Below are 23,132 nucleotides of genomic sequence, written 5' to 3'. Positions count from 1 at the left end.
GTTATGAAAACAATTTCTAAAGTGACTGATAGTAGTACATCCATTGTAACCACCAGTTAGAGATTTCTAACCTGGGGTATAAATTCTCCCAGTGAGTAAGAAAGAAACTTGCCAAGGTTGTATAAGAACTATTTGGTAAACTATTATGTTATTCTATTAACATGCATGGTCAAGTCTAGAATTTATTTCCTTTTGTATGTGTAGGGAAGATTAACTGAAAACCAAGCAGCAGGGAAACTTAAAAAAAAAAATCTGAGAACTCTAGAGCTAAATTATTTTTCCCACAAACTTACAAATACTTAGTATGAAAAATATGTGGATATGCAAAAATCCCCCCCCATTCCTTTCATGTTTACACTCAATAATTTGTCTTCTAAATTTTTTAATATTAATTTTTCTCTCTCTTGTGCTATGAAAATGAATTAGCCTAAGACAATTTCATCTTAGTACAACTTACCATGGACAGTGAGGGTGGTACTTGAGCTACGTGATCCTGCCACATTTGCTGCCATGCATGTGTACTGCCCTGTGTCCTCAGGCTGAGCAAATGCGATATGTAAAGCCCCAGAGCTGAGGATTCGCTGGCGAACTGATTCTGTCACTTCATGCCCATCTTTATGCCAAGTGATGTCAGGAGGTGGGGAGCCTTCAGTCTCACACATCAGAGTAACAGGTTTATCCACAGAAACAACATATTCCTTTGGATGGGAATGAATGACTGGAGGAACTAAAAGATACAGAGTTAAACTTAGACATATTTTACATTTTATTTGCACATTTCTTTTATTTGAGCAAATCAAATGAGATACTGTGTAAAGGTTTTTTTTGTTGTTGTTGTTGTTGTTGCAAACTTTAAAGTCATTCATATATATCTATATCTCACTCTTGTTTTGTTCCAACATCAGAATTGGTTTACTAAGCTTTTAAAAGAAAAGATTATGAAAATACAATCTATTATGTATTAACTTAGGGAATGGCATATGTGCATATACCATTGGTGATTTGCAAATTTCATTTGGTATCCTGATGAAAATGTTAACTTGAACATCTGTATCGTCTGAATTTTCCCTTCCATCTACTTAGAATACAAAAAATTAAACTCCTTGTAGATTTGAATAGAAGAAAAGTGTTCATTTCTTCCAACTACTTTTTCTTAATGTCCTATCCTGCATTATCCTATTCTTCTCCCTTCTGTCTTTGATTTTCATCTACCTATCCTTCAAGAATAAAACACCTTCCCTAATTACTCCAGCCAGAAGTAATCCTCCCCCCTCTCAATACCACTTATTGTTGGTAAGCCCAAAACCACTGAAGTACTGTTTCCCTCTATTATAGTTAATTTTGTACATGTCTAATTTTTCCTAATTTAACTTTAAGCTTTTGAAAAGTAGGGACATTTTTATTATCCCCATAATGCTTAGTATAATGTCTTTTACTATACTACATTAAACATTTTTTCATTATTTAAAAGAGGAATGAATGGAAAGAACCCTTTGAGAGTTTATGATCAGCGGACTAAGCTGAAAATGCCCTATGTTTTCTCTGGAAATTTCAACTTTCCCTAAAGTATTTTGTAATATTGTAATAGTAGAGAAAGCTGAATACTCACAGTCAACTCCCTATGTATGATGAGAAAGTTAGAAACTTTACATCATACATTCTACCTTGTGTTTTATAATTACAGTGTTTGAACATATATGTATTTTTTTTTTAATTTAATAGCCTTTTATTTACAGGATATATACATGGGTAACTTTACAGCATTAACAATTGCCAAACCTCTTGTTCCAATTTTTCACCTCTTACCCCCCCACCCCCTCCCCTAAATGGCAGGATGACCAGTAGATGTTAAATATATTAAAATATAACTTAGATACATAATAAGTATATGACCAAAACATTATTTTGCTGTACAAAAAGAATCAGACTCTGAATTATTGTACAATTAGATTGTGAAGGAAATCAAAAATGCAGGTGTGCATAAATATAGGGATTGGGAATTCAATGTAATGGTTTTTAGTCATCTCCCAGATGAACATATATGTATATAGAATATATCTCAGATGAAGAATCAGCTTTGGATATCTTTGCATCATTTATGGCAAATTTATTCCAACTACATACAAAACTTGAAAAGATGAATAAGTATATTAATTGAAATGAGAAAAATGCTCATATTTTATTTCCTTTTCCATAAAACCCAGTTATTATTTATTTTACCTTCATTAATAATTTCAACTTCATGAATAATTACTCAAGATAATAAGAAACCAAAAGAATTATTCAAGAAAATTGAAATTATAATTACTAGACAAATGTGACTTACAATTACTTGGATATTCATCAGAAGAATTATACTAAAATCAATCAATCAGCAAAAATACATTATGAGACAATAAGAAAATATAAATTAAATAGTTCAGGATCCATTTCTAGCTTTCCTTTGTACCTTAAAGTTGATTTCAATATGAAACGCTCTTTGAAGTAAGCCTATACCTATATGATACAAAAAAAATTCATTTTAAAATCCTATCTATAAAACTAAGTAATTAACATAAATCTTTAACTTTCTTCTAGATTCCCACAATAAAAAGGGAAGGAGAGAAAACAAAGTTATAAAAATTCTTAAGTATCTTAATCAAATAATTAATTATTTATTTTTATATATAATTTATATATATATATATAATATAAATTATAAATTATATTTATAAATAATTAATAATTAATCAAATAATTATTTTGTCTGAAATGCAATAATTAGTTTGGCTTTTAAAAAAGTATTTCACCGAATTGTCTAAATTGCCTGCATGCTCTGGTGCATTATAAATGGTTTTACTTGAAAATGCTCAATTTCATTCAAAAGTCAGAATGACAGGTCAGATAACTGTCCAAGAAAATTTTGAAAGGAAACTTCTTTTTAAAATAATTTAAAATGTTTTCTACCCTAAAACTGCAAAAATACTTCAGTATATACCCTGTACTCTAATGGAGATAGACACAATGATTACCTTGCACTAACTGTTGAGACTCAAATATATTCCAAAGGTGACATGATTTTTTTTTCCACTTTCTAACATGAATAATGGGGATATCACCTGCTTCTTCCCTACTTTTTAAAATGATGTAAAAAAAAAAAAAGAAAATGTTTCATCCTATATTTTGAATTTCTTGGGGTAAAGAATAACATAATTTTAGTTATGTTTGATACAATATAATAAAGTCTAAATAATGCAAAAATAATCCAACATACCTTGGACTTTTAACTTGATCTTGCCTAGGGCTGTGCCCGCTGGATTCTGAGCCACACACATATAAGTACCAGCATCATCAATAACAGCCTTGGTGATTTGTAAGCCACCATTAGGAAGAACTGTATAACTTTCTTCTACATCAAATTTTTGGAAAACAAAGATTTAGAATCCTTTTTAATTAAAAAAATCAGAATTTCTTAATTGTAAAAGAATGAATGGATATGTATCATATAGGAACTGATACCTGAGGTGATGATATTAATGCCTTCTTTTTGCCAAGTAATAATGGGACTGGGCGTCCCTGTTGCTTCACATGGCAGTAAAATTGGGTTGTTCAGAATGACATCTAGATTGCTTGGCTGGGACTGAATGATTGGAGGCTCTAAGAAAAACCAAATAATGCAAAGTTTGGAATGCTTAAGTCTTTGGAAGCTATTTAGGTTAACTTTTCTTTACCAAAAGAGAAATTAAGGCCCAGAGAGGTTTTGTAGGCCACCAAGTTCCCTGACTCCAAATTCAGTATTCTTTCCACTGTATATTGATACTAATAAAATTCAGGATCTATTCTGTAATTTATCATTTTCTATCTTTTAAAATCAGTTTTTAAATATTTGACATGTTTTTCTAACCATAAATATTAATCTAGATTTACTATACTGGAGAATAATACCGTTTCAAGAATGATTAGAATTTTTAATAATAAGAGGGCATTTATTGCATAAACGACCTTCCTTACCTTGAACATGAAGGTTTACATGCCGATGTGCAGAGCCAGCTGCATTCCTAGCCACACAGGTATACCTTCCAGCATGGTCTAATTTAGCAGCTGTTATTTCAATTGCCCCTGGGGAGGGAACAGACACAATGACATGATGCATATTGATATAGTGCTGGATGATGCACTAGAACAACTTTTTTTTTAGCAGTACTGTCCAAATTTTATCTCATTTATATCCCAAAATTTTGTTGGGCAACCAAGTTGTAATATGTCCAATCCTTCTACTTAGAGGAATGTTTATTTAGAAACAAATCTATCTTGGAGAAGTCCTACTGTATCACTTTCTATTCTGGCTCATCTCTCTGACACCTCTTCTATGTAGAGGAAATCTTCACATAGAGGAAAACAATTTTTAAATGCCCCCTTATATCTGTTCTTGATTAATATGGATATACAAATTTCATTCATTCCATAAATTGATATACAAGATATACAAAATTGATATACAAGTTTCATCCATTCCATTGAACATTTACTTTGTACTTAATAAATAATAATTCACACTTATTGAGGACCTTAAAGTTCATAAAATGAACTTTCCTTCAGGATGTCATTCAAGCAATATCTCCTATATGAAGTGTTTTTTTATCCTTTCCAATTGATAATGTCTTCCTTCCCAAAGCTACCTTGTGTTTATTTTGTATATAATACAATCTTAAAATGATAGCTATCATCTATGTAATACTTTGAGTTTTGCAAAGCACTTTCATTTGTTTTCTGATTTGATCCAATAATCACATTGGAAGGTATCCCATTTTATAGAAGAGGAAACCACAGCTGAGAAAATTTAAGTGACTTGCTTAGGCTTATTGAGCTAGTAAGTGTATGAATAAATGGTATTCAGACTCAGTTTTCCTGCTCTAAGATCTTTATCCACTTTGCCACTTAGGTGCATGTATAATACAACCAAAATTTAGTGTCCTCATATGTAAAATGGTGACATGGATTAAAGTGACATAGCTTAGCTTACATAGCTAGAATGTTTGGGGCAGGATTTAAATGCAGATCTTTCTGAATACTCAAATGCCTAGTGTTCTCTCCACTATTTTCTAACCCAACTGTTTTCTTTTATGTATGAATACACTATCTCCCTAAAAAGAATGAAAGTTCCTTGGGATCAGGATTATTATTTAGTTAATGCACTTAACAACATTTAATACAATGTCATGCATTTAATAAAGGCTTACTGGATTGATTGGGGCTCTCCCACCACCTCAGTTCTATCATCTCTCATAAACAAATGATAATTTAACTAGCTTGAGCTTCCTCATCACCCTAACTCCATAATTCAAAATCCCTTCACATGTTTACTTGTCCAGTTGACCTCCATTCCCTCCTGATTTCTTGGATATCTTGCCATACTGATCTTTCTCTCATTTTTAAACTTTCCCTGTCTTCTTGTTCATTCCTTGCTGCCTACAAAATGCTCAATTCTCCCCCATACTTAGAGAACCTTAATTTAGCTGAGGCCATGACAGGTAGGCAAAGAGTCTGGTCTTAGGCTATACTGTGCTGCCTAGAGTTGAAGATAAAGAATATAATTCTATTACACTCCGACCTAATCTGACCACAGCTGAAGTACTGTATTCTATCCCAAGTGTCAAAATTGAAAAAGGCCATTGTGAGCAGAATTGGCATCATGAAGTTGATCTCATACAAAGATAAATTGAAAGAATTGGGATTGCTCTGGAGAAAAAAAACCTTAAAAGCTAATCCAAAGGTAAAATGGGTTTCTTCAAGTGGTTGGTGGTTCCCTGTCCCTATTTTAAGAAAAAGGTCTTGCTATTTTGGGGTTATGTTGTAAAATGGATTATTCTTTTAAGTATATGAGGTCCTTTTAATCTCTAACATTATTATTATTATTATTATTATATATCATTCAGGATGCTTGGGTGGGAACCAGCAGAGTTAAGGACCTTATTACCTAGTTTTATAAGAAATGTATAGAAATGACTATAATTTAAAAACAAAATAAAAGTACATATTACTGGATTAAAATAGATGCTATAACAAAGATAATTTCTGGCTAGAGAAATCACAATTCACTTAAACCACAGATCCTATAGACTGACATTTCAGTATTTCAATACCCTAGTGGAAATTGTGTTTTCATATAATAGTATACCTGAAGAAAGAATTCTGTAGCCATCTCCTCTGGGAAGCAGTCTTATTCCATTCTTTGACCAGTGAATTGAGGGCACTGGTACACCTGAAGCAGCACAGGTAATCACTACAGGAGACAATTTAGTTACTAAGAGATCAGTAGTCTCATCTGCTATGGAAGGTGGAACTAAAAAAGAAGAAAAAAGTAAATTATACTATAAGTATTTTTCAAATTTCCAAAACATTATTAATATGCAACTTTTCCCTTTACAGTAAATGCTATTTGACTGTCATATTTGTTCATATTCTTTTATAAATTATCTAATGGGGAATTTCTGATTGTATTAAATATGTTATTAATTGGTTATATGTCTTGGATAACAAACCCCAATGGCAAATAATTGATACAAAGATTTTTTTCCCATTCAACTGTGCATTAATTTTGTCTGTGCACAAAATTTTCAGTTTCACACAATCAAAATGATCTATTTCAACTTTTAGAAGTGCCTCTTATTCTTGCTGTGCTAAGAATACAAGTTCTACCTTTACACATGAGAGATATGTGATTGGCTCCTGTTCTAATATTTTTTATGGTATAATTTGACTATTAAGTTCATGCATCCATTTAGAATGTATTATGGAATATGCAATAAGGTATTGGTCTAAGTCTGCCACACTGCTTCAGAGTTTTTCCAAGGGATCTTGTCAAATATGGAGTTCTTTCATAGGGAACTTGTGTGTTCCACTTTATCCAATGTTGTAGTTTCCACAGAATGCTACTTGACTACAGAACTGAGAAAGCCACAGAGGCCGGTGATGTAATAGCATTTAAAGTAAATCTGCATGTTTGCTTTGATAAATCTATACCTTGTACAGTGAGACTCATGGCTCTCTGATCCTCTCCAGCATCATTTGACACAGTGCATTCATATATTGCAGTGTCATCTACAATAGGTGAAATGATTATTAGAGATCCTGAAGACAACAACCTAGGAGAGAGGTTTCAAAAATCTGAGTTACACAGAACATAATGAATTGCTCAGTCATTTCATAAAGAGTTTTTATTTCCTAAGGTATTGATTAAAACACATGGTTCCTCTAAGATTACTTGATTATTAAGTAAAATAATCAACTATCCTAGAAATACCCAAAATCCAAACTGTTATCCTAGAAAAGATAGTCTAGATGTTTTCTACCTTATTCTACTTACTTTTTGGTTTAGAGTTCATAATGATTACAAAGAATGATGTTATGAATTTATGAATCTTTAAGTAGAACAAATAGTATAAAATATTGTATAAAATGTGCTTTTTTAGGGAAAATTTTCTTGATTCCTAAAGATAATTAGTATATGGTTTTATGTAGAGTCCTGAAAGAATAGGATGAATATTCACAAAAATATTTATAACAGTTCTTTTTGTATTAGTCCCAAATGGAATCTAAGGAAACAACCACCTTTCAGGAAATGATTAAACATAATTTCTATGAATGTAATTGAATATTACTGTGATAGTAGGAAGACAAATGGATTGTTTGAGAGTGTACAAGAAAGACTTCTAACATCTAATGCAGAGTGAAATGAGTAGAATTAGGAGAATAGTCTGCATAATACAATAGAAGAAAACAATTTTCAAAGAATTTAAAACTGATTAATGCAATCATAATCCATGAGTCAAATAAACTGAAGATGAATTATAACCATCTCTTTCCTGCTAGAGAGATGATGGATTTAAAATCTAGAATGAGACATGTATTTTTGGATGTTGGACTATGTTGCATGATTAGTTCAGTTGGGATGGGGCAATGGAAAAGAATAATAATGGAAGCTTTTAAGATAGATTAATTAAAATAATTAAAATAAAGTCCACTTTCACACAAAATCAAGAGAACAATATGCACAAAGGTTAAAATAGTGTATCTGAATAGATCATTCAAAGAAGTTCAGATGTGAATAATTGAAGAAAAAATCTTTTGAGAATCTCAGAGAAAATATTGATAATGAAATTTACTTCCTCTCTTATCTTCCAGAGAAATGGAAATTAATGCATACTTTATAAGACACAATTTCTGTATCAGGTATATATTTTTTCTTTCTTAAAAATTTTTTTTAGGAAAGAAAAAATTCAATGTGACAGGAGAAGGTATGGTTGCATTATACCTACTAAGTGCCAGGTACTGTGTTAATAGTAATTGGTAGAAAGGCAAAAAGCATCAGTAATATGTATGCATGTACATATTTAAAGAGACTGGATATGCTTATTAATGTTAGCCTTGGAATTGGCATTGGTTCTTTAATAAATCACAGGAGAATATTAAGTCATTTTAGCTGATGCCTTGGTATAAAAACACTGATGTAATTAACTTAAATTTTGATCTGAGACATCTTTGTGAATGTATAAAATTCATAGGACATTGCATGTACTGTTGGTTTTATGTTCTGCCACAGTAATAACATTTATGAGAGAAAATACAGGCTCTCTTCAAGGTGATCAAGTAGCAGAGGAGTCAGAGTATCAGATCTGGAGTCAAGATTTTGAGTTCAAATTCTACCTTAGCCACTGCTATATGATCTGAGGCAAGTCACTTAACTTCTCTCAGTCTTGGTTTCCTTGTTTGTAAAAGGGAGTTAATGACATCACCCTCCTCACAGAGGTATTCTAAGCATTATGAATAGACATAAAAAGTGCTTTGTTAATCCTAATGCCTCTACATAAAGGCATAACTCTAAATCTGATACAATAGTCTTGAAATTTGTTTTGAATATATTAAAATTTTTAATTTATGTTAATCAGTAGACCTAATAATTCAAAGTTTTGATTTTCTTCAACATTTACATACTCAGAAGCACATAAACTAGAATGGAATAAAAAGTTATGAAAACAATTATTTTTAGTCTCACACAAGAGTTTGGTTCAACACATTTCTTCCTTTTATGACTAATTTGAACATAACAACTTGGAACTTGATGTTTAATATGTAACAATTAATATTTTGTTTTAATTTTTTTTGGATATAATTTTCTTTCTCTCTAGACATTAGTATTCACAGAACTATATTTCTAGCACTTAACACAATGCCTTGGACATAAGCACGTGCTTAATAAATACTTTCTTATTCCTTCATTTTGTAAGAGAAGATAATAAAGACAAGGGAGGGTAGGAACTTATAAAGAGATTGCTTTTTAGCATGAAGCACTAAATCCCATTTTGGTACTTCATGGTAACATGAAGATAAGTCTGCATTCTTGAATATCACACTTGTATAATATAATCTCTGGTAAGTCCTACCAAATTGTAAAACATGCAAAGTTTTGAATATGGCCCCATTGACAGACTATAAAATACTGTTCTTTAAGAACCAGACAAGCTAAATTTGCATAGGCTTGTGACCATTTTGTCCAGAAGGTGAATCTTTCACTGACATGAAAGATAGTGTGACAAGAAAAAATATTGAAAACCATTTACTTATTCACAAAGGAGTTGTGATCTGCATTGGTGGAGAGAAATCTAAACAAATCAAATAGAAAATAACTTTGATGGGTAAGGCAGTAGTAGGCGGGAGTAGAGTATGAATAAAAGGTAGATAGTTGAGCTGAGGAAGGAAAGAAAGCATTCCAGAGAGTGGAAGAAGAAGAGCAAGCATTCCTGATGTGAAAGACAACCAGTATAAAGGCCCCACTCTGGGAGATGGAATTTTAATGTGTGAAAAACAACATGATGTTGATAAGGCAGTGGACTTGAAGTGAAGAAGACCCAAGTTCATAATTTTTCTTGGTCAGCTGTATGAATATGGATAACTTGCCTACTATCACATAAACTATGAATATCTGAGGTTGTATTTCAATTTAGATCTTCCTGATTCTGGGCATCCATTCATTATTAAAGTATGCTCTTAGCACTCAAGAGAAACTATAATTTTTGCATATTTGCTTGGAATAACATCTATTCTTAAAAACCACAGAATTACAGTATAACAAAAGTAATCAGTGAAATGCAAAGAGAGCATGCCATACATAATTTAGCATGAAATCTAGCCCTCAGCTGACAGAACTGTCTAAAGGTGGTGAAATAGCTAAAGGTGGTGAAATCAGCTTAGTCAGGTTTCATCTGGTCTATGTTGAACTTTCAGATTCAGTTTCGTGGAAGCACACATGCATGACAAACTGCAGTCATAAAATGAGACCACAACAATATTACTGCTTTCACAAATAATTTACATATCATTATATATAGGTTTTGGGTTATGCACAAAGAATGATACTTGAAAAATATTAAAGAAAAAAGAGAGCATTCAAGAAAGTCTTGGGTACACACACAGTGGGTAAAGTTCTAAGACCTGGTAAGGTAAGAAGGCTGAAAACAAGAGGTCAGATAAGGAGGAGAACGAAAAGGCAGAAGAGTTGTGAAAAAGAGTGTACTGAATGAGAGGGTTTTAAAATATCGCAGAAGATACAAAGAATGAGATTTAAGGGAAAACCATTCAATTTGACAAAAAGAAGATTGGACATTTTGGGGAGGATTTGGCAGAAATACATGTGTGTGTGTGTGTGTGATAAGAGACAAATTTCTACAATTTGTTTATCAGTTGATTTTCCTTAAGTTAGGTACTTTCTCTTCTGTTGTCACTCATGAAAATTTAAATTCTCTTTTCTTTTTCTTTATTTCCTCTCCCCTACTGTCAAGTGGGAAAATGAGATTTTAGGATGAACTACTTCTCACCTGTAGGAATTTTGATTTTGATCCACATTAAGAAATTGTCCATTCTTCTTCCAACTTACTGATGGTCTTGGGATTCCAGAAGCTTCACATGCCAGAGTGGTTTGAACATTTACAGTAACAGTAATATTGGTAGGTCCAGGAGCAACAGATGGAGGGACTAAAAATGTGTCACAAAATAAGAAGCAAATAGAATATATTTTGTCCTGTAATCAAACTTTAAATCTAAAATATTCAAATACTTCATTTGTAGCTTTTCTTATATTTCTAGCTAGTTATGTAATAAGGTTCTCTAAATTTATATACATGGCTCATTGTTTTAACCTACAGCAGAAATTTTTGATTATTATAAAATGTAATGTACTTAAATAACCCAGAATGTCAAGGTCTTCATGAAAACTATCAGTACAAAATATCAACAGCTAATTTATATCCTAGAAGTTTTCCAACTCTATTTCCAATTTCTGGATGTTTATAGACACACTTATTTACCATGGACTTGTAAATCAATTCGTTTGCGTTCTGTTCCTGCAGCATTGGTGGCCATGCACAAATATCTGCCAGTGTCACTGACATGTGCTGAGTGAATATGAAGGAATCCATTCTCTGAGACAGAATATCTAAAATAAAAGTCACAAACAAAGCTAGTCATGTTCATAACATGCTGAGGAGAATAAGCTCCAACTTTTCCCAATTTGTCTCACGTAATTTTCCTTATTTTAAAAAAGTTTGTTTAGGCAAATTTCTCCTAGCCATGACCCTTTTTCTAGGTTTCTAATAATTTAATAGAATTAAGCAGACAGATTACCAAATCTCAGAGCAAAAGGGTCTGTATTTGAGGATCTTAAACATGAAATTTATTGTAAAGCTCTGGTTATATATATCTTAAATATTTTCATACTCTTATCTATAGTTCTCTAATTAGTATGTTAGAGTAAGTGAAACAATGGTTGTTTCAAACATATAGTAGGCTAACAATAATGCACCAAAGGTATAAGAATTCATACTTCTAGTTTTACAGCACATGTCATTTCTCTCAAGAAAAAGACTAGGTTATTTAAAATTAAATATTACTTTCAATATTACCTGGCATTATTACCAGTTAGAATAGCTCCATCTTTTCTCCAGGTAATTCTTGGGGTTGGTACACCTTCAACTATGCATTCCAATATAGCTGATTTATTCAAATGGACAACAACACTCTGAGGGCCACTTTTTATGGTTGGAGAAACTGTATATAAAACATTCAGTTAATACTAGAAACACATCCTCACTTACGATCTTGAAAAGGGTAAAACAAGTCAAACTTTGAGTTAAATATATAGATTTGCCTTCAATTGATTTGTGTTAACAGAACTAAATCAATTTTAGTTCTGAAAGTTAAAGATGACATTACTCAAGGTACCTTGTATCCAATACAAAGAAGAAACTTTAAAACTCTGATATCATGTGAGAAATCTAGTTCCTTGCAAAAAGTTTCAATAAAAATCATATTTGGTCTGATACAAATTAAAGATGATATTTCATGTTCCTGCTTGGCCAAAAGAATAGCTTGAAAATGTTGACACTGGCACAAGTTTTCTTTAAATGAAGAACAGAAAGTAGGATTTTTAAAGAAACACACATCTGTGATTAATCTTAGTAGTCCTCAGTGCAATTCACTTTATTACATACTGAGTTCATCCAGGAACAGAAAACCTAAATTTGAATGCTGGCATTAGTGACATTAGTTGGTCATTCACCAATATGCATAATTACACAGGTTACATATCTGAGTGATATTTGAGGGAGAAAATCTGAAATATTTTCCCTGAAAGTTGGCAAAGCTTAGTCTTTGGATTTTATTGGCTAGAGATGATTATCTCTAACTATAAAATATCTATTTCTAGGCCACAATCAACATAGGTGAGATGAAAAATAGGTTGGACTGATGAATAGAGGATTAGGTGTATGTTGTCTTAAAATACTTTGTTCTGAATAATACCAGATATTCAATTCTAGGACTGTTACTAAGAGCAGTGTTCTATATAGTATCCTTTTGGATTGGCTTACAGCTTAGACAAAACACCCTCCTACTTATGATTTTAATTACATTTAATTCTCTTGAAATATGGCCATTATATAGAAACTAAATAATCTTGGGTTTCAAAGCAATTAACTTTAGTGATTTAGCTTATAAAATGTCATTTAGCATAAAATGTTATTCAATATTTAGCATGTAAAATGTTAAAACAAATCTCTGCTTTTAATTATTATGGAAATATTTGGCTACACTGTAAATATGTGTAAAGTCAATGCTTTTTTCTCACCATGTACAGTCAGAACAAATTCCCTTGTAGTCTTTCCTGCAATATTACTTGCAACACAGGTGTAGCTGGCTGTATCCCCTAGGTCTGCATTGTTGATCTGTAAGTATCGCCCACCAGATAGAATACGTATTCGTGGAGTTGCCTAAATTAAACAAATGAGACAAATAAATAAAATAATTTATACACATATGCTAATATGATCATTTTTAACACATAAAAAAAGCTCAAGATTAGGTCAAATGAGGTTACTTTACCAGAAATGCTTTCTCCCAAATGAAACATACAAAACTTCTGATTTTGACCAGTGATTTCAGGCCACCAAAAGCTGCCTCCCCAAAACAGATGAGTTGTTTGGGATCATGAAGAGATTAAGTGAATTATCCATAATTAGACAGCTAATTTGTGTAAAAGTTTGGAAATGAACTCATGCCTCCTTGACTTTGCTATTAGCACTCTTCTATGCCTGTGACTATAAGGAAGCTAGTTGCTATAGGGGATAGTGTGCCAGGCCTGGAGCGAGGAAAACCTGAAATCATATCTAGCCTCAGACACTTAATAGTTACCAGCCCAAGTCATTGAACTCTGTTTACCTCAGTTTCCTCATTTGTACAATAAGCTGGAGAAGAAAATGGCAAACTACTGATGTATCTTTGCCCAAAAAAACACCAAATGGAGTGACAAGGAGTCAAACATGATTAAAAAATGACTGAATAACAAGTGCATGTGCCTTCCTCTCATAGATGTTATTTTTCTAAATCATTCTGATGAGAAGGGAAGATATTAAGCATTTCATACAGAGTCATTAGAAGTTTGTTTATTTATAGTGACTTAACCAAGCCTTTTCTCAATGGGAATTAGAACCAAGACATACTAAACTCCTGTCTATGATTCTTTTCATCAGTTAACAATTGTCCCCTTTCCCTCTTCTCTCCCTTCAGCATAACATCAATAGGATTTTGATATTTCTGCTTTGGACTGAGAAAGAATAAAGAGAAGAAAGAGGAATCAAGAAATTCAACACTTAAGACAAAGGCAAACCATTCCAGATCAGAGCATCATCTTCTGTTTAATCAAGCAGACCCTAAAAAGTCACATGGAGGATATTAATGTCAATCAATTTCTGGATTACAGAGATACTAGAGAATTCTTTTCCTTCAGAGATCAATATCCCAATTCCATTGAGTCCAAAAGTTCTTTTTAAGGAATTTTGTGATGTTCTATTGAGTGATCCAAATCCAGTTCTGGGTCAAGGAGAGCATGCAGCCAAATTCAAAAGTCCAATGTTAGGTTAATCCCAGAGACCCACCAGATGTCATGTCAATTTGAAGAGGCTTTCATCATCTCAAACGGGATGCAGCGGAATAACCAAATTCAAGCTTGTATCACAAAGCATTCTGATCTTTAGAACATTGATATATGGCACAGAGTTAAATAGCTAACTCTAATGAATCCTGTAACAGTCATTCTATAGAGGAAAGGTAAGAACGGTGCACTGTCTAACACTGTATTTTCTTTTCTTCAACAAAACATCCATGAAACTAAACAATATAAAATTTACCTGTAATTGTTCTCCATTTTTAAGCCAAGTAATTATGGGTGGGGGCACTGCATCTGATTTGCATTCCAGTGTAACTTGTCTGTTTTGTAACACAACGATGTCCTGAAGATCACTGGTCCCAGAAATATTAGGTGGTACTGTATATGACAACAAATTCATTAAAAGCCTCATATAACAAATGAATTTATTCTAAGTTGTAATATAAGCTTGGAGAACATTTTTTATTTACAAGATATATGCATGGATAATTTTTCAGCATTGACCCTTAACAAAACCTTCTGTTCCAACTTTTCCCCTCCTTCCCCCCATCCTCTCCCCCAGATGGCAGGTAATCCAATACATGTTAAATATATTAAAGTATATGTTAAGTACAATATATGTATACATATTGGAGACACTTTTTAAAATATCAGGGCCTTTCTATACATATTAACTTAGATGTTAGTAAGTTAGTTGGATGTCAGCAACCTCATGAGGCAGAATAAATAGTATTATCCCCATTTTTTTGATAAGATAACTAAAATACAAAGATGAGGCAGTTTATTCAGGGTTCCCCAATTCATGGCAGAACCAAAACAAGACCCATAGTCTCTTAATTTGTATGTCATTCTTTTTTTTTACTAGACCAAAGATTTTTAACTGTGAATTTAAAAAAATATTTTGATAACTATATTTCAATATAATTATTTTCTTGTGTAGTCCTGTAGTCTAGAAAAGAAAAATGATTATAAGCATTTAAAAACATTATTGTGAGATAATATCCATAGAGTCCATGAAAAGAAAAAGTTTAGCACTTCTAAAGTAAAAAGATTCCAAATTATGTCAGAAATCATTACATTATCTCTTTTTTTGGATTCCAAAAATACTTCTAGACTTGGGATTCTACCATTCAACTTGGCATTGTACTATTCAACCAATAATTATCAAACCAAAAAATTACCCAGAAAGCATCTTAGAATATATCAAATTATGGAAAGATCTTGTTAATTAAATATAGGCTTGTTACTAATTGCCTCTGGGCATCAGAAGGTGTTCTTTAACATATAGAGTCACTACCTATTCATAAAATGTAGCTTGAAAAATATTTATTCATCTGAATATACTTAATTCCAACTAAATAAACGAATCCTCAACATTTAAATTAGAAATCAATATCTATTAAAGGCAGCACGTTATTGTTCAATGACAGCATAATAATATAACGCCAAGTACTATCCATTTTCCAGGTTGTTCATTAGGCCCAAAAGTTCTGTACTGAAGCCAGAGAAAAATAGCTTGGCTCCAATGTGACTTTTCAAATCCCCTTCCTGTTTTTGTCATGTAGGAAACTGCTTTATGGAAGAATATCAGAACCAAACAAGAAAAGAGAAAAGAAAAATTTTAAATATGAATATATCTGATTGTTAACAAGTTAACTTGTAATTAAGTTATATAAACTATGTAGCCTAATGAGGACTTAATGATTTTAGAACTTCTGTCCAAACCTACCATGCACTCTCACCAAATATTCTCTGTCATCATCTCCTGCAGGACTAGATGCCAAACATGTATATCTTCCTGTGTCTTCCACCTAAAGGAAAAAAATGATTTCATCATGTGCACAAAAAATATCTACAACATATTAGTTTTATAATGTATATAAAAACAGGAAGAGAATAATCTAAATCCCAAAGACTACTGAAAAAAGCATGATTCTCAAAAGATTAAGGAATTCATTAGCTTTGGGGGTTTTTGTTCCCTTTAAATCTCTGATAAGGCACTTAATTATTGTATTACATTGCAATACAATTCCAACATTTCATGTCAGAGCTGCTTGCAGTTTATATGAGATTTTAGTTATAGCTCATAATACAAATTTATAAAGTCTGTTGGGAGATTTCCTGAATAAAAAGAAATAAATTTGGAGAGTAGCAGTACAGGTCATAAAAATGAAACGCAATAATAAAATGCATGTACATCCATATTAGAACACAGAGGTCTGTTTTCAGTTAATGTTTGATATAGTATTTTAGTGCAATAAAAACTATACTGCATAATGCCAGGCATTTAAACAAAAACTGAAAACTTTTATTAAAAAATTAATTTGATTGTAAATCAATCAAATCATTAAGTTGTCCAATTCTAATTGATAAGAGTGGCAGAGGGGAATAAAAATGAACAGGGGATAAATAAATGAATAAGTAGACCACATAAAATGCCTAACAGTGTTTGCTGCACTAAACATGAGAGATATAATGTCCGGTGACTTGACTCATTACTGGAGGAATGGAATAAATGAATTCTTATATCCATATTATAAATAAAACTAAAAGACAAAATGAATTTATAGCTAACATTAGTCAGTTCATATGCCACCTATGGAAGGGAAAGTATGAGTTGGTATCATTTTGTTGCCAAATACAATAAGAAAACATGATCATAAATGTGGAACAGGAATAGACATAGGAGATTTTAATTTTGCAAATAAGGAATCTGAAATTATTTACTCAGAGATACAGGTGAGTAATAGAACAGGGAACAGGGATGCAAACTGATGATCTTCTGATAGAAAATCCAGTGCTCACATTAACACATCATTGAAGATGAAAACTGTGGATGGAGATAGGGTTAAAAGAATGAGTAGAAAGGTTAGTCTTGATATGAACCCAGTATAGCAAGTTTATAATATGGTTAATAGGATGATAATGCAAAAGATTATAATTTTGATAATTGATAATAAATTGATAATAAATGCTTAACTGGTCAACTACAGGTCAAAACTGTGATAGGAAGAAAGAGAGCCCAGATGATGGTAGAGAGAATTTTCATAAAGTTGAAGTATAGATTTAGGAGCGTGAAGTCACAGGAATGGTTGGGGGAAGAGAATATAGGGTGTGGAAGAGCAGGACCAAAATAGATAGGTTAGAGTACAGGAAGTGAAGAGATGGAGAGGATATATATGTGTATATACATATATGTATTCCACACGTATATGTCTTTTTTTCCGCCTTTAGCTAACAAGGACTCTGCAGTGCTAGAATCTCAAATAGAATGGGAAATAGGAGTAGCCACATTCTAGGATTATATGATGACAGAGCAAAGAATTGATGGAGACCCTTGATACCACTGACTCAAAGGGTCAGAATCTCTTACTAAATCCTAAAGGTTGAGAAAGACTAAGAGGAGGATGATTATTAGATCATTGGGAGCTGAGTGCATGTCATGCTTTGTGCCCATCTCAGTCTTATCCAAAGATGGTAGAATATAAGGCAAATCTAGGATATATCTTGGCCCCAAAATAAAGTCCTTGAGGGCAGCCATACCAGACATTTTTATCCCAATAGTACCTAGTATTAATGACTTCTATCAGCAGTGTTTCAACAATCAATCAAGTTGATTAATTGTATTAGTATAGTGTTGTTTTGATTAAGCTGATAACTTAATAGTTTAAACAGATTTGGTGGGTTTTTTTTTTTCCTGAGTAAACAGGATGTTTGAAAAGGGGAAAGCCTGAGGAGAATCTGAAGAGTATTTGCAATATAATGACAGGAAAACAAAACAAAACAAAACTTCAAAGAGTTCAACTAAGCTTTCTTTCTTCCTTTCCAAATTCAGTGAGAAAAGCATCTGAACGTATAATTTCATCAGGAAATGTGCCTGTTACCTGAGCAAGGACAAGAGAAAGAAATTGTTGTTCAGGATTGCTAAAAGAGCTAAATGGCATCAGAATGCTTCCTCTGCCTCATATGAAAAAGGGCTAAATATTTTTGTTTACACATGACAGCAATTCTATTACGATTAATTTTGAGAACACTTTATTTTTCATGTCGGAATTTTTTGAATTGAATATTGTTATAAAATCGAACCATCTCAATTGAAAATTAAGCTATCATATGCAAATTACTTATTAAAATCTCATTAGGTTATTCTATTTAACTGGTATAAATTGAGTAATTTAGGAATTAACAACTTATAATGAAAGGCAGCATACAATGGTATATTTAAAAAATACTCATAAATGTATTTGGCATCTAAGGATGCCTTGCCTTTTTGTAGTAGTAGGATTTAGTAGGAAGTAAGTAGGAAGATTTATATAGTGCTTTAAGGTTTGTGAAACAAACTTTTATCTCACTTAATAGTGATGTGGGAAAGATTCCAATCTTTGATTCCCAACCCCACCTAGTTAATGTAAATTACCCTTTGACTCACAAATCCTGGTCCCTTTGAATTCCAATAGAAGATCCAGACCTGTTCCAGCCCTACCCGGATCTGAGCCAACTTTGGGGCTACACCCCAAAGCCCCTCGAGCTAAGTCTCCGATTTAAAAGGGCCACACTGGGAACCCCTCTTTGCAGAGATTCCAAACATGGTAGCCATGTGAGGACCCTCTGTCCACTGGACCCTCTGTCCAGTGCCCTCCTTATCTCTACCTTCACCTATCTCCTACTTCTAAACTCAATAATAAACCTCTTTTATCAATCTAGCTCTCCGGGCCAATAAATGCTTTTATTGGGAATTCCGCGCTGCTACTAGACCTCATATACTGCTGTATCCTTGCGCTGAATCCAAGGGGGTTGCAGGGGAACTCTGTTTGACTCCCTGTACCCCAAACCTGCCACTAGACCTTAACTAAACCCTAATTTCATTTAGGTACCCCAAATCTAGACATTCGATCTACACCTCAACAATAGGAGATGCTATTTTATCCATATTTTACATATGAGGAAATTAGAGTCAGACAGGTTAAGTGATTCGTTCAGAGCCAAATACCCAGTCGGTCCTTGAGGCAGCATTCAAACTCTGGTCTTCCTGACCCCAAGTTCAGTACTCTTACCCTTTGTGTCATCTATGTAATCTGCCAATGTACTTCAACTTTGCTTCAGCTAATGTACCAAGCTTAGGAGCAGATACTAATGGTAGGTAATTAAAGAGGAGTTGAACCTATTATCCATAAGAGAAGTCCGACTAGGTAAAATAGGGAATTCTGAGATGACTTGCCCTTCCACATGTGACCTTTAAATTGAGAAAACAGCTAGTATTTCATTATTATTATTATTTTTTTAGCATAAATCAGTTTACTTAGGCTTAAGCAACCATGTTGCACTGACAAAAATCCTTTTCCTAGACATAACAAAGTTAAATGACCAGAACCCAGACAAGAGGACCAAGAGCCTTTGGCAATGTTCCAAATGACAAATACAGTTGTATATTTCCCCTTCTCCCTCAACAATGTGTATTTACATAAAGGTTTTATAGTTAAACACAGTTACATAGTTACACAGTAACATATGGTTAACTTGTATTTTTATACAAAATCCCCTGGGTGCAAATATTTCCCCCTTCCCTGCCAGAGCAAAAAGGCATGACACAGAATAGGATGGGCCTGAGGAACTGAAAATTCAGGCTCTAACAGAATTGTATAGGGTTACTCCCATTGCTGAGATAGTAATACTTCACTTATGTGATGACTGAGTGATTTCTTTGGGTTATATGCCAAAGAGACAAAAGAGAGTAGGATCCAAATAAATGGCAGCATAAAAGTTGAAATAAAATTATGAGTTATTATTAGACTGTCCATACCTATAGTTAGGAACTTGCAACTGGAAAAAGAGTTACACAGAGGCAGGATAATTCTGAAAGATCCTATCCTAGTGAAAGTAAAATGACATAGCAAATATCCAGGTTATCTGATAGTCCAGTACCATTCCAGAAAGGGAACCCTTAGGAACTGCTTATGGCCATAATCCCTAAAACACCATTCTTTTGGGTTTCACATTGTCTTTGAATGAGAGCAAAAGACCTTCATATAAATAAATGCTAAAAATTATTTAGATCTGTTAAAAACAAAATCCAAGGCTTCTATTTTAATGTTTTCTTCAAACTACTAATTCCTAACCTAGCTACATTTTAAAAAAACAGATCAGAACTGCAAAGTTAGGGAGAAATGCAGTTGTAATATTCCAACATAATACCTGAGCACTAGGTAGTCGAAGAACTTCTCCTCCTCCAACAATCTGAACATCATCAATCTGTGGTAAGGGACGTCCATCTTTCATCCACATAATTTTGGGAGTGGGAATACCAGAAGCCATGCAGAAAAGCTCAAGGAGATTATTAACAACTACAGATATCTCCTCTGGATGATCTGATCCATTGATATGAGGTGGCTCTGTTTAAGAAAGAGAAAAAAATGAAGTTTTAAACAACATCAAAGAGCAAAACCTTCCCAATTTAAGCCTCCTCAAATTCATCCTTAAAAGAAAAAAATAGTTATTTAGTTGGGTAGGATAAGGCAATTGGAAATATAGTTACTTTACATTATTCTTTATTGACACTGACATTAATTTACAAAGGATAGATAGGTCAGGCCTATAAAACCCACATGGAAATTGGAGGGCTATTATGTGATGAACAGTGGGAATGGGAATTGGATAACTGAGATAGTTGTGGTTTTATAACCTCAGTTTTATGTTGTTTTTACAAGCTGGCATATGCTTGAAATGAAAAGAACTGAGCTCATAATTTCTAACTTTTACTTAAAACAGCAGTCGTTTAAAAATAGACTGCTCTAGTTCTATTGTAAGCTACTTAAAAGAAGAGGTTTTATTTCAAATTCTTATCTCCATGGTCTAACACAGTGGCTTGAACTAAGTAGGTGTCCAAATACACAAAAGTCTTGTCATTACCCCAATTGTACCATTTCGCTATCTAAGAATCCTGAAATTCCCTTACCTGACCATAATATTTTATTTTTATTATTTTATTATATATGTTTTATTTTCATTTTTATATTTATATTTATATATATAATTATATATATTTATATAATATTTTATTTTCACCTCTCCCTCTGTGTTCCCAAACTCTGTCTACACCATGTCTACTCAAGTCTCTCGCAGGTGTTCATCTCTAGAGTAGCTGTACTCTTCTTTCTCCATATTGACCCTCTGGTGAACCAATTCACCTTTACCCTGTTCCCTTTCCTTGGGTCCCTTTCACTTTTACCATATTGCTGATTATATTTTGCCAACCCTCAACCTTGGATCACTACCATAAATCTTATTTTCTACTACATACTGTTGAATTGAAAAATCATTCCAGCAATCTTAAGGGATCTACTTCAAATTTATGTTGCACAGCCTCAATTGAGAGGTCACTGCTGCTAGGTAACACTCCCACAATACGCTTCCTTCAATTCTTTTCACTCTTTCTTGAATCTCCCATGGTTCCCTCCTTTCTCCACCCTCTCAGCTAAGAACTTTCCTCACATTTTACTAAAAAATTTTCCCTCTTTTTCTGTCTTCCTCATTTCACATCACTACTTTCTGCCACTTTCCTTTGTCCCTTTTTTGACATAAAGAGGTAGAATTACTACTTGGCAAGACAAATACTTCTACCTATATAAACAATTCTGTTCCATCTCATCTCCTCCAACATCAGTCTCTTCTGTCATCCTTACTGTCTTATCTTCAATCTCTCCCTGTCTGTTGGCTCATTATCCAATGCCTACAAACAAGCCCACTTCTCTCATCCACAAAATACTCTCACTTGATTGCTCTATCCAACTATTATTCTATATTTCATCTGCCCCTTGCGGCTTAACTTTTTGAAAAAGCTTTCTACAGTAATTGTATCCACCTTCTTTCTCACTTGCCCTACAATCTGAATTTTAATCTCATAATTCCATGGAAAATCTTTTCTCCAAAAATTCTCTATCTATTGCTAAAATCTAATAGCCTTTTCTCAATCCTCAATCTTCTTATCATCTCTGTGGCCTTGATACAGTTGATCATTCTCTTCTCCTTGATATTCTTTTCTCTCTAGGTTTTGAGACCTCTCTATCTCCTTCTCCTATTTATCTTACCATTTCTCCATCTCCTCAGCTAGATCCTCATCTAGATAATTTCCTCTATTGAGTGTCCCACAGGGCTCTATTATAGCCCCAATTCTTCCTTTATATTATTTCATTTGCTGATCTCATCAGCACCAAAAGATTTAATTACCATCACTGTGTGATTTATTTCTCCTGCTCTAAAATCTCTGCTGACCTTCAGCCTTGAATTTCCAATCACCTTGCAGATATCTTAAACTGAATGTCCAATAAAATCTTAAATTCAACATATCTCAAGCTGAACTCACATTTCCACCTAAAATCCCCTGCTACTTTCCAAATTTCCTCATTACCATCAAAGGACACCACTATCCTCTTAGACACCAAATTTATAATCTAGACATCATCCTTGACTCCTCTCTCACTTCTAATATCCAACCTATTAACAAGGTCTGTCAATTTTAGCTTTGTACCATCTATTAAACATTTTTCCTTTATCCTCTGATTTTGCCATCGCTCTTGTGCAGGCCTTCATCTCTACCTGCCTAGACTTTTGCAATTGCCTGCTAGTTGGTTTGTCTACCACATGACTCTCCTCAATCCAG

General features: G+C 33.2%; 1 protein-coding gene across 3 annotated transcripts in view; it reads right to left on the bottom strand.

Annotated features, from left to right (window-relative positions):
- The window catches only part of HMCN1 (hemicentin 1), a 465,183-nt gene that overhangs the window by 67,170 nt on the left and 374,881 nt on the right, over nucleotides 1-23,132 (bottom strand). For all 3 annotated transcript variants that reach the window (XM_031937038.1, XM_031937039.1, XM_003767514.3), the window contains exons 69-81: nucleotides 20,669-20,865; nucleotides 16,206-16,287; nucleotides 14,718-14,854; nucleotides 13,160-13,301; nucleotides 11,937-12,081; nucleotides 11,343-11,470; nucleotides 10,854-11,010; nucleotides 7,003-7,124; nucleotides 6,158-6,322; nucleotides 3,991-4,098; nucleotides 3,499-3,636; nucleotides 3,254-3,388; nucleotides 458-727 (exon numbers count right to left, since the gene is read on the bottom strand). In XM_031937038.1, coding sequence (XP_031792898.1) covers nucleotides 458-727; nucleotides 3,254-3,388; nucleotides 3,499-3,636; nucleotides 3,991-4,098; nucleotides 6,158-6,322; nucleotides 7,003-7,124; nucleotides 10,854-11,010; nucleotides 11,343-11,470; nucleotides 11,937-12,081; nucleotides 13,160-13,301; nucleotides 14,718-14,854; nucleotides 16,206-16,287; nucleotides 20,669-20,865 — 1,926 coding nt within the window. The remainder of the gene's footprint in view (nucleotides 1-457; nucleotides 728-3,253; nucleotides 3,389-3,498; nucleotides 3,637-3,990; nucleotides 4,099-6,157; nucleotides 6,323-7,002; nucleotides 7,125-10,853; nucleotides 11,011-11,342; nucleotides 11,471-11,936; nucleotides 12,082-13,159; nucleotides 13,302-14,717; nucleotides 14,855-16,205; nucleotides 16,288-20,668; nucleotides 20,866-23,132) is intronic.

This window comes from Sarcophilus harrisii, chromosome 4, assembly GCF_902635505.1.
Source record: "Sarcophilus harrisii chromosome 4, mSarHar1.11, whole genome shotgun sequence".
Taxonomy (NCBI): Eukaryota; Metazoa; Chordata; class Mammalia; order Dasyuromorphia; family Dasyuridae; genus Sarcophilus; species Sarcophilus harrisii.
Note: the sequence above shows the minus strand (reverse complement) of the source record. Positions and strands in the feature narration are given on the sequence as shown.